Source organism: Festucalex cinctus, chromosome 6 (genome assembly GCF_051991245.1).
Source record: "Festucalex cinctus isolate MCC-2025b chromosome 6, RoL_Fcin_1.0, whole genome shotgun sequence".
Taxonomy (NCBI): domain Eukaryota; kingdom Metazoa; phylum Chordata; class Actinopteri; order Syngnathiformes; family Syngnathidae; genus Festucalex; species Festucalex cinctus.
The window spans coordinates 7,754,873-7,767,819 of record NC_135416.1 but is presented as its reverse complement, the minus strand read 5'-3'; the positions used below and the strand labels follow the sequence as shown (position 1 = coordinate 7,767,819).

Sequence of the window (12,947 nt, the reverse complement as noted above, 5' to 3'; positions counted from 1 at the left end):
ATTATCAAAAGAATTTGTTTTCTGCCTGATTATTAATAAAGACTCATTTAATTTCAGTATGCACAGTCAATTGCTGGTCAAAATGTGCAACCATTAAGCCTGCAACCTGTTGCCAGCACACAAAATCCAACTCTGCTGTGTTGAGAATATTGCAAGAATATAAAAAATTCAAAGATTATTTCTTGTTACATCAGTTCATACATCAGTTTGTCCCATCTAGACTCATTCAAAAGAAAGCCTTTCTGCGGTGAATTCTAATAATTCCTTTCCACTATTGTAGGCACAGAGCAAGGCTCAAGGCAAGGTCCTTGAATCAAACCGTCACATTCAACAACAACAAAAACGGACAAAAATCGATAGGAGCAGTAGGACGTTGCTCTGAAAATGGAAGTGAATTTACAGCCCCCGTTTTTTTATGGAAAATATGCATTGGAGGTTTATCAGCATTTTGTGAATTTTGGGGGGGTTGGTTCCTATCCCCTACCAACACTTTTGTCTTTCTATTATGACATCACAATGTGTGCCCACTAGCTCAAGTCATATTTCCAAAGCTAAAAAATGTTAGTTTAGTTATAGCGCCACCTGCTTCTTCAGCAACACCGCCAAGAGCCTGAAATCTCACAAAACCTCTGCAAACCTCGCCATTTATACCGACGTCTGAGATGACGGTTTCACCTCAGAAGACTATTTACTTTAAAATTCAAATCATCAGTGTCGTCATACAGTACAACTGCATCATTTCAATTTGTGTGCTCCATATTTCTTTAAGGCGAGCAAGCAGAACTTTTTAACCTTCTGTTTGTGTTTCATTATCGGTGCCGGAGACTAACGAGTGAGGAAGCCAATTCAGCACATAGCCCGTACAAAGTAAGCCGGCTCAAAGAAGTCGCAGTCAATTACCAGGGGTTTGTGTAGCAGTGTGAACACAGAAGAATGGCTGCACCCTTCTTTGTGCACCTGCCTTTTATATCCTTTTTCAACACACGGGTGATAATATTCTACTTTCTCTTTCCAAAAGACTGTCTGTCACTTTAGGTCAATATAAATTTGACATCTCACATCCTGTATTAAGTTATACAGTAAGTGTCCCGTTTGTGTACAAACACATAGAGAAAGACAGTGTGAAAAAAAAAGTGGAAAAAAAAAGTGCATAATGTCATATGACTGCAGAGGCTTGGTGATTTGTTCCTCCTGACAGACAAGAAATAGGGGACCCGACCAGGGACCTCGCTCTCTCTTAAACCTGTTTAAGTCATCGATCAGCGAATCATACACACTGCTGCCTCCTGTGTGACCCCCGAGGTCTCCAATATTCAAACTACTTGAAAGGAAGTAAAACACAGTCTACAGTGTGTGCACAGGGAAAAGATTTATATACTACCTCGCGAGCCACGGTTTAGATTACCACAGATCCGTGGATTCATTCCTCAAGTAACTGAGAACATGGTCCCGTGTGCTTAGCTTTCATTTGGAATATAATAAACATGAGGTAGGTAAAGTTCCAAAACAATAAGAGTGTTGAAGAGGTAAAAAATTAATAGTGCATCGGTGATGCAGTCTAGTTTATGAGGTGTCTAATTTACCCTCTCCTCATTAGGGAGACTGGGGCTAGTTGTATCACTTTTTATACTTCGATATATTTCTTGGAATCAATACATCATATATAAACAAAACGTATACCAGAGGAAAGACCAAAGTCTTGGGTATATTTTTCGTATTCATGTCATTTTCCTACTTTGTGTCGGTGCAGAGTTATAAGCCATCAAATAGAGGGAGTGAACATGGGACATGTTGCCCCACCAATAGGTAAGTTGACACACTATATGGGGTAAGATGTCACGTTAAATTTTGCAACTAATAAAACAAGGACAAAATTATCCTTGTTCTCCTGTTTTGTTTTGTTTGTTTGCTTTTACAGGCAGAGAAATTGTTTATCATTGATCTTGACAATTTACTATAGTCATTGAGCAAATTTTATTAACATAAAATATCATGAAATAAATTAAAGTCCTTCGGAACTGCTGGCATGTAGGTCATAGCTCTCAGCCTCAAATGTCTGTTTTGCTTCCCTTAAACTGGAAATTTGAGATTAAATTTAATTTAAAAAATTAAAGCATTCCTGTTAATGGATGGATGGTTCATTATGAAACTTAAACCAGTCCTGACATGTGGTACTGTAGTTCCAACAACTGGAAAATCCATTTTTATCAATGAAACAAAACCTATCAACCTAAATTCCTCATTCTTCAGACTCATCATCTGAAGAACAACTCTGGCATACGTAAACAGAGTTGCCAGAGGTGCATTTTTCATTTGCCCATTCTTTGCATATTTGACAACAAACCTCAAAATGACTGAGACAAGTTGCCCCAAACGACCATGTTGGCTAAAACTTGCTCTAGTTCAAAGTTAGCTTAAAACAGAGCAGTGACAAGATGTCTGAATCTCTCCTCTAACGAGTTCACATGATTTGCTGCTAGAATTTGTCTATGTACGACACCTGTTTCAAAATATACGAAGGTGAAAAAATTGACTTTGGGTTGTGCAAGACAGATAACTGGCACTCATCTCAGCTCACAAAATGTGCTCTTCTCTTCTCAGACAGTACACAACGTCTGACCATTTATACGACGAAAACTAGTATTCCACTTTTTCGTTGCGCCCTCTGGTAGAGAAGAAAACTGCAATGTGACAACTTACCCGTGATACAACTAGCACCGGTCTCCCCTACATCACACTTTAGTAAATTAAATGTTTGGTTTAACACTATGACAATGATGAGTGTGCGTGCGTGTACATGTGTGTGCCCAGTACGGGCCAATAATTTTGGAGTTCCACCAATGGTGTGCATTTGTGTGTGTCACAACAGACCTAATCATATTCATAGGTCCATTGAAACTGGGTGAGCATGACAATGGGATTTGTTTGGGATTTGTTTGCCTGGCCCAGTTAAGGATGAAGAAAATATACAAGACGTTATTGGAAGTGCCCAAAAAATGGTGGAGACAAATGAAAATGAAGCAATGACCTTGGTCACAGTTGCAAGTATTGGGGGTCACATTCGGCAAATGTTCCTAAGACCTTTCTGCTTTTAAAGCGCTTAGTTACAGCTGCAGCTGTTGTGAAAGCGCGATATAAATAAAGATGAGTCCAGTTAAATATTTTTGGCCCTCTCCCATATTTAGGATCTGTTCTGAGATAACCAAACAGCAAATTTGCACGGTTTACCAACTGCTTATTTATTGAGGTTTATTTTGTTTGACTTATCATTATGTAATGTCATATGCTCCTGAAGTCATACCGCAATTAATTGCCAGAATAAATAAACGCCACGCCTCATATTTTTTTTCTCTCATGAAAAACAACAGCTGGTGCGGCATAGGTGTCTATAATTACCTTTATTATGACTGATACTGTGCTGCGGTAGACATCTTTACCACAAGAAGTTTGGGAAAGTGTGTTACATGCCAGGAGGATTATAGCTTGTAGTTTGGATGTGAAATAATTCTTCTGTGAACTTTTCCAACACAACTCATATGGCTGAATGACACTCGTTCCGAAATGTGAAGCGCAGGGGCACGCGCCGCAGTTACCTTGGCCAAGGTTATGAATATTAACAACAACCAGCCGCACTTTTTCATTATACTTTGTCTACTTATAAACCATTATCATTATTGCACAGTAACCAGGACAGCTGTTAGAAACCAAATGATCCGTGTCACTGTTGTTATGTTAACCTCAACTGACTTTAGGCATCTGACTAATTTTACATGGAACTCTGTCAGGGCTCATAAAAGAATGCGACCAAATTAAAGCAAAGGTGATGTCAGTTTACAGAGAAAAATCTAGGACTCCCACCTTTAACGCAGCATTTTTAGGTGGGATTCATCCTACTTGCGTCATAGAAAATGATGAACATTGTCAATTAAACGTAATATTGGCCGACTTCCCATCTGAATGTAAAGTACTGAATGAGGCTCTGTCAAGTATCCATGCCGGAAAAGTAAATCAGTCCAACAGCTGTGGGGCTGAACCCACTCAATGACACGGGAGCAGTCGGGAAGCGGCGGGATAAGTTATGAATAAAAGGAGGGAGAGCAGAGAGGTGGCAGGGAGAGTGCGAGGGGGGGGGTTGTGGTAGAGAGACAGTAAAATGCTGCCGTCACTTAAACTCTAAAATGAAAGATCGATGAGCTTATTTAAATGTGCTCCCTGAGACGAGGGTTGGCTCGTATAAAGCCTTGCATTTATGAGGGTGTGGGCATCGATTGACTGTGTGGGGTGGGGAGGTAGAGGAAGATGGGGATGGAGGGAGAGAGATGGCGAGATCAGTAGGATCAACCCTTGCTCGTGAATTTCATCCATCTCTACCTAAAATAAAATGTCCTAATAAATGCTGGGGATAGAGGGCTCGGAACACACACACAAATAAAAAAAATCTAAAGCTTTGGATTGGCCTGGTGGCACTATCAATTCAATAAGACTAGAGAACCACTCCCTACCACAAACACGATAAGTGGTGCCTTGAGATATTAGTCTAATTCGCTCATGACTCAAAACATGTGCATCTCAAATCATCTTTACAGATTGAAATGAATAGACATGCCATTCATCCATTCTAGTCTAATAAAAACAACAACACGCGTTTGGGGTGCAGACGATGAATGACAAAACTAATTTGGGAGGGGGCTTAGCCTGGTGGGGGAGCAAGAAAAGCCTGGCAGACCGCCAGCCTTATAAAACACTGGGGGGAAACCCTGGAAGGTAAAGAATTAAATCCTTTTTAGTTTATGCAACTTTTTTTGTATTTTGTTGCAATTCAAGAGACATTGTGCTGTTCTTTCTGGTGCAGTGGTCACCTGGGGGCAGTATAATACAGACAAACGGCTAAACAGGGAGATGGAGGAGACATCCCCACTCTTCAGGGGTAACATTACTAGTTGTTCTTTGCAGAGGATAAAGAAAATTTACTGTGAGATATACCTGTAATTTGTCTACGTGTGTATCACCACTGCTTTTGTTCAAATAGCTGTTGCTTAAAAAGTTGTGTCATCACAACAAAGACACAATTTGTGCTATTATACTTCACTGCCACCATACAACGTCCATACCACAAATTTCTGATAGCAAACATCAGCTGAACAATGGCTCATATCTTGAAAAACTTCACAAGGAAACAGTAAAGAAGTCTTTTTAGTGAGCAATAAAATACTGATTAGCTAAAGCGGGGGTACAAACATATCCGCAATTGGGCCATTGTGCACTTTCCCTCCACTTTTGATCAAAATCAGCAAACGCCCGATTCTCATGTCTCCAACGATGCGGTGTGTGATAAGAGCGCTGAAAACAGTCAGTGCTGACAAATATTAAACCTGTTCAATATTTAAAATAATAAAACCTTATAGCACTTTCAAACAGCCATAGCTGTCACAAAGTGCTTTACAGAAACATAACATAACATAAAATAATAATATAATCAACAAACCAACAAATCTTTTTTTTTTCTCTCCATTCCGACATATGCTTTGATGTTTTGAAGCGGTTATGGATGAAAGAGGAGATTCAGTCTCCTTTCAACAGTTGATCAGAGTCACACATCTGCTACAAGCTAGTTTGAAAGTAAACAACTGCAGCGTCCAATGATGAGTAATATACATACAGAAAACTGCAATGTTGTTAGCAAATAAACAAACTTTTAGCTTAGCTTTTTCCTTCTACTTCCACTGCTGCACTTTGCTTCTTATGTCTGCATGCTCTGTGGCAACCTGCTGCCTCTCACTGGTACTACACCCGACTTGTGGCTAAGAAGAAGATACTTGAAATTGTCAGTGGTGATCGGGTTATATGTGTGCTGTGTTGATCATCTTGAGGACACGAGGAGCTTTCAGAACGCATGCCCATTTTTCCCCTTGTCACATTTACAAATCCCCTTCAGACTTGCTTCCACCAAGCAATGCAGTTCAGTACACTCACTGCATTTGCATTGTAAAGGGACCCAAATGATTCGACTGTAGCCGTGCTACCTTTTATCACCTTTATTCTGGGAGTGAGTTGATAGTGGCACACACGACTGCTTGATAAGCTGACAGAATTGTCTGTCTTCTTCCGTACATCAGACGAATGGATCAAAAAGGAAGACGTGGGCATAAGCCGGATTCGGTCAGGGTTTACCTGTTACCGCCTTTGGCGGAAACTCCGCTTGGTTTACACAATGGCAACACATCATTTAAGGTGTGTAGATAAACTTGGGTGCTGCTGCTGCTGATGCTGCTGAGACCGTGACATCGCATAGAGGAGGAGGGAGTGTGGAGTGGGAGCTGACTGTGCAGCCGCACCTCACACCTCCTCCCTCAACACCCAGGATGGAGGGTGAAGATAGGCAGTGTGCCGACTGAAAAAAGAAGGTACACACAGAGGTGTTGTCATACTGCCGTCATCGATTAAACAGCAGGCGCGCCGCAGAGCTGTATTCCCCATTTTGCCAATAGTTGAATCCTCCTACCCCCGACTGCCTTGTGTTGTTACTTCACACTGAAACTGACACTTTCCAATTCTCCAAACGTTCACAAATAACTCACCCTCCCCACCCCAACATTCCTCCAACTCCCTCCTCCTCATAACCCCGCGTCTCAGCCTTCGCCCACCACGCACCATCTGTGACCCAGAGAACCATTTGTGTGCTGACACGGGCCTGACCTTTTTCTTTGCTTCTTTGTTTTGCCCGGTCTGGCCCCCTCCCCGAGACCCCACACACACATTTACGCAACTCTATGAAGACATGGGAACCTCAACGCACTTCAATGAGGAATCATTAACTTTTCAGTCTCTCATTTCTCTTTGCTGTGTTATCTGAATAGTCGTGCAACAGGGTCACAGATGAACCAACTGGAGTGATCAGAATAACCAAACCCTGTTTGTATGTGTGAACTGCATTTGTGTTGCAAGTGTAAAATCAGGGACCTCAGTTAAGCTGGTCATTGACTAAGGAGGGGCGGGATTATCAATGCTTGGAAAGGGTACTCTCCCCAATACCTTAATCCTGCAGACATCCATTTGCATAACTATAATTCTCACAAACAAGGTTTGATTTAATGTTGTCGAATTAAACGTGGAAAAAAATCCAAATCGCAACCCTTTATCCATTTTTGTTTTGATAGCTGTCCACTTGCAAGATAAATTTTGATGTCATGCTAAATGCATACGTTAAAAAGGCACCAGTGACAATTTAAACACCACATACATGAACAACTTTTTTTTTTTTTTTTTTAACTTTACCTTGGCCGTGCAACATGTGGCAGCTGCAGCTAAGAAGCATCAGCAGGAGCAGGAGAGGCGCCCGCCTGTTTCTCAGCATCATCCTCACCCTCCCCGGGGAGAATCCTTCCACGACCTCCGGGGAGCCTCCGAACCGGCAAAATCCCAACATACGGGAGCCTCTCGCAACAATGTCCACTCCCGGTGAAGTAAGTTCCAATTCCCAGATCCGGAAGTTTTTCTCCGGCTCACAGCTGGTGACTTCAGTCGGTCTCGGCGTTCAAAAGTCAGCTGGCGGGGAAGGAGCGGAGACACACGGGCAGCGCGACTTCACGGCTCGAGCACCCGGCGATGTAGACGTGCTGTGGCGGAGTCCGCGTGTTCCATCGCCCGGCCGGTGCACCTCGCTTCCATGCGGAATGATCTAAGTGCTGGATTAATACATTTGACTGTGCGTTTTATCGGCTTATTCCTCTATCGATCGTCAAACCCACTTTGTCCAAGGCTTGGTTAATTGTCCTCGGGGAAATTGCCCCGATGATTCGCTGTGAAAACCAGCAGTAATAAAAGACGTAAAAGCCTTTCTTGGCGTGTTCAAATACTCCCAAGTGTAGAGATGCGCCAACCGCACTCACTAGTTAGTAGTCCCAACTAGTACTAGTTAGCGAGCAACTGACGGTACACTCTCCCCGCAGAGGGGTCGCCTTCCTCGGATAAGCGTGGCGGGCACCACCGGTGGCACAACAGGTTAGCATAAAACCAAAATAGAACGATTAAATACCTTATTTGTGCTCTTTAGTTCACAGCCGGTATGTTTAGGCTGTTAGGACACGGGGGAGAGTTTGTTAAAAAGCGGCAAAAAGTTGGTTTAAAAGCGGAGAAAGGACCGGACCGTTCGGGTATCGGTGCTCTTCAGCTGCGTCACTGGGTGCCCTTTCGCCGCCGCCGTGTTACCCCGGACTCCTCACCAGTCCTTTCCACTATCCGGGATTCAGTCAACTCTCGCCGGGGGTTGTGGTCCTGAAAGTTGGTGGTTCCTTCCGTAGCCCCGCCGGCACCCTGTTGAAGCTCAGGGCGCAGACTGAGTGAAGCCAGCAGCTCCCTCGCGAGCGAACACCTGCCAAGCGCCTCGACGCACACTTGGGGGGAGAGAGAGAGAGGGAGAGATGGGGCTCCTTATATCGCCTTTTCATAAGCATTCACTCCGTGTTCAGAGAAGAGCAGATGGGGAAATGTGTCTCTGTCGGTGTACTTTCCTCCACACAAGGCTCCACGTTTCACGCTGAGTCCGTCTCACAGACTGTATTTTATCTTTCACTCGATCTATTCCAAAGTCAAAAACTTCCATTCAGTCGCATCCTTCGTCGCTGATTGGCCTGAACCGTAGACTCCGGTGTTCCTATTGGACAGGGCGAACGAGGGGGCGGGAAGCAACCGTAAAAGGGGGGCGGAATCAGACGCTGACAGAGTACTTAATATTGTGATATTAAGTACTCTTGCAAGCCGAATACTGGAGACGAATCAAAAATGTTGATTCGGTAGCAAATATTTATTTATGTATTTATTTATTTATTCACACACAATTAGTCCAAATTTGGGAAAAGCTTAAGTGTTATTGAGATGTCTCAAAGCCTTGACTGGTTGTTTAAATTCAAATCAAATAGATACAAAATTAGAAAAAAAAAAAAATGGGCAAAGTACACAGTGCTAGTACAGTCAAATTAAGGTACGGTTTTAAGGTTTTAACTAGCATTCGTTTCAATTTTTTTAAACTAGCATTCAAATTGGGGTTTTAAACTGGAGTTTGGGTTTCATATTAGGATTCTGGTTTTAAACTAAGGTTATGGTTTCAAATTAAGACTTTAAAACGGGACTAATAAAGTTTTAAAAAAGAATTAGGTTTCAAGCTATGGTTTTAAACCAAGGTTCAGGTTACAAAGTATCATTTTAAACTGGATTTAGCATTTCAAATTATGGGCAACTTTTTAAACAATATTAATGCCAGTGAGCATCGAGTTTGTCATGTCTTGGTGATGACAAGAGCATGATTTGATGTGCTTTTTTTTTTTTTGGAGTGTGTTGTAATTAGCTTCGTGATTAGGCATTATGATCATCGTCACAAGTGGCGCCCATCTCGTTGTCGAGAGGACATTACAATGAGAAGAGCAGCCCGGGGGACTGTCTCCTTCTGCTCATCCTGTTTTAAAAAAATCTTCATGTAATTCACCAAAAAACAGACTTCGTGAAGCACCGCTGGTGGTCCAGCAGCGGAACACCAAATAAGAGCCTGCAGCTATATCTTACTATTAGCGAAAAGCTACTTTCTAACACTGCAAGGGTCATTAAATAGCACATTAATATTAAAGCTTACAACACAGTGACCTTATCTTTTATTTCCCCCATAAATCCAGATAGACTTCCCATCCCGATTGGCCAAATAGTCTCCCCACTTGTCGAGCTGTGCCCGACATACTCTCTTTAAGCACCTTCACCTCATCTATTGCTTTTTACACCCAGACTCATTTCACAGTAGGCTCTCAAAAGCGCTGTTTTCTGCGATAAACTTGCTATTATGCTATTTTGCTGATCAGCTTTTTACTCTGCGCCCTCAAACATCAGCAGTTTCTTTGTTATTGTATTCAAAAGTGCAAAAAAAACAACAACAAAAAACAATACAGTACATTGAAATCTTAAATTATAGAAATGTTACTTTTTTAATTGCTTATATACAAACAATCTTTTGTCATCTGCCTATTTTTGAAAATGTTAATTTATTGTCAATAAATTATGTTAGCGAATTCAAATCTGTGCAATCCCGTGGGTGTTTCAATCAGTGCAGTCCATCAAAGACAGACTCCAATCCTCACTTGAAAGTCGCTCCGGACCTTCACCCAGCCTAGCTCATCATGTCATGTGTGAAGAAACTCAGAGTGGGAGCGCATAAATGAGCCTCACTCCAATGTAACAGTAGTCAATGTCCAGAACGGCTTGCTCACAGACACATTTTCAGAAATAGGCAGATAACTTAAGATTTACTGGGTTGTTTAATTTCACACTTGGTGGGTGAGCAGTGCCTCGAGGGACCCACTTATATGTATTCAATCCATTAAAAAGTCAATTTTCCCTAATATATCCCCTGTAAAGGTTCCCTCCAGCGTTCCTCACAGGAAACATTGGAAGTAGATAATCAAACTGTTACCAGCTCATTGGCATGTGAACATTGAAGAAACACACTCCTCAATGTCAAATATAATTTATTGACAGCGATGAAGGAGCCCTGCAGAGGCACAAACATACAATGGCGATTCTTACATAAAACAGGTGGACATTAAGAATCACCACCTAACTGATAATCGAACATTAAACCTGTAGACTCACATGAACAACGTCAGCAGCTCAACATAACATGTAATCGGCAGCACTGTAACAACGTGTCCTGTCGGCAGCACACCAAGATGGAGAACTGCTGCCGCGAGGCAACACAACAAACTCAGTACCCCAGTGACCCCTAGTGGCCGGAGGAAACCTCTACATCCCCCCCAGGCCGGAAGCCTATCGATATATAGGTAGACGGACTCAGCCACGAATCCAACGGCCACTCTCAGGCTCATAGCGCCTGGGCGGCCTCCTCACACGACACGGACGAGGGGTAGGGGGCAACAAAGGTGGCGACCGCGAAGGCGAGGTCGTGGCAGCCGGAGCCGCATCAACAGCGACAGGATCCCCACGGGCCACGAGCCCCACGGGAGGTCCATCACTCGGCGCAGGCACGTCCACATCCGAGGCCGAGTCGCGGGGCACATCGTTCGGCAGGCGAGGATTCACCCGGGACACCACAGGGCCCGTAAGCACCGACTGGGCAAGGGGCAGTGGCAACGAACCCGACGGAGGCTGCCCAATGCAGGGGGCAGCCGGCGTGAAGGCGCGGAGGAAGCGACGGTTGCGCAAAGTCAGGCGCCCTGACCCGTCGACCCTGACACGGTACTGATCGTGGCCCAGCGACTCCACCACCACACCAGACCTGTCCCACTTATGAGGGCTCGGACCCAGCTGATTCTGGATGAACACTGTCTCGCCGAGCGCCAGCGGGCGGAGAGGCCTCGAATGAGCCCTCAGCGATTCAGTAGTACGGGACAAGCGGGTACGGAGAGCGTCCTCCTTGGCCGCCCAAGCCTGGCGCCACAGAGGACGGATGTGCGGGCTAGAGAACTTCTCCAGCCTGTTGATGAAAGAGAGTGAGTCCCTAAGAGGGCGACCAAAGATAATCTGAGCCGGGGAGAGGTTGCAGTCAGGATCAGGGGTGTTACGCAACTGCAACATGGCACGCAGAAAGCGGTCATTGTCAAGGGAGCCAGTAGGGCCGGTATTAGAAACAAGGAGGCGCTTAGCAGTCTTCACAGCGACCTCCGCTCTCCCATTCGACTGCGGGAAACCGACCGAGGACACACGATGCCTGATGCACCATAGGCGGAAGAAGTTCACAGTGTGGCTCGACATGAACTCAGGACCACCATCGCTCGAAATCTCCTCAGGCACCCCAAAGGTAGCGAAGAAAGAACGGAGGTGCCGAACCAGACCAGCCGAGCCACCCAGATCCGTGCCCGCCGTAGAGCTCAGAACCTCCACCCAGCCCGAGAGCCGATCCCCGACGACCAAGTAGTGGCGGCCGCCATAGTCAAAGAAGTCGGCGAACACAGCCTCGAACGGGGTGGACGGCGGCGATGACGGCAGAGGCGGCGTGGCTGCCTGCGAAGGGGCGTTACGGTTGCAGTCAGCACAGCCGTACCTGGTGGCATGTATCTCCTTGGCCATCCCAGGCCAGTAGACTATAGCACGAGCACGCTGCTCCATCGCAGAAACGCCCTGGTGAGCAGCGTGGAGACACTGAAGGACCCTACCACGAAGGGATGGAGGGACAACGACGCGGTCGTGATACAGCAGGACACCATCCTGCGCGTAGATCGATTCACAGACCGGGGATAGGCCCGCCAGGGCGGGGTCGCTCGCATCAATCCTACCCTCATTCTCGATGAGGTGCAGGACCCGGGCGAAGCACGCATCGGCCGCAGTTTCCTGTGCGAGGAGGGACCACGATATGGCACCGAGATCCTGCGCATCCACACGGATGGAGGCCATTAGTGCTGACTCCACCACATCAGGCACACTACACAACTCCACTGGTGGCTCATCCACCGGTCCAGAGAGAGACGGATGCCTCGAGGCAGCATCAGCGGCGTGGTTACCCTTGCCAGGTAGGTGCACAATGTCAAAGCGCCATGGGAGGGTGCGTTGTTTAAGTCTGAACAGGCGAGAGTTAGTAATCTCATCCAGCGTGCGATCGCCAAAGATCTTAACCAGGGGCTTATGGTCGGTAACCACAACAAGGTTGTCACAACCCTGCGTGAAATACTTCGTCTGCTCAAGGCCCCAGGCCACAGCAAGGGCCTCACCTTCGACGGCAGCATAGCGCTGCTCCGCCGAAGACAGGAAACGAGAGCCAGCCAGGGTGATCTTCCAACCCCCCGAGCAACAATCAGGCACACCAGAGGCGCAATCGCAATGCTGTTGGAGCAGGGGGAAAGCGGAGACATGCGCCTACGCTACAACGTGCGAGTGTGGGAGGGATGTGGACTTTACTGACCACATCATCCGCGATGTTTTGTTCATGGCTCCTTCATGAAGAAACACACTCC

At 45.4% G+C, this 12,947-nt stretch overlaps 1 protein-coding gene across 2 annotated transcripts in view; it reads right to left on the bottom strand.

The window, feature by feature from the left end:
* Nucleotides 1-8,616, bottom strand: part of sdk1b (sidekick cell adhesion molecule 1b) — a 270,446-nt gene extending 261,830 nt beyond the window's left edge. Inside the window, exon 1 of one of the 2 annotated variants that reach the window (XM_077524564.1) lies at nucleotides 7,276-8,616. In XM_077524564.1, the coding sequence (XP_077380690.1) occupies nucleotides 7,276-7,426 (151 nt within the window). In that variant the 5' untranslated portion in view covers nucleotides 7,427-8,616. The remainder of the gene's footprint in view (nucleotides 1-7,275) is intronic. The other variant, XM_077524563.1, reaches the window with a different exon arrangement.
* Between the last annotated feature and the right edge of the window lie 4,331 nt (nucleotides 8,617-12,947).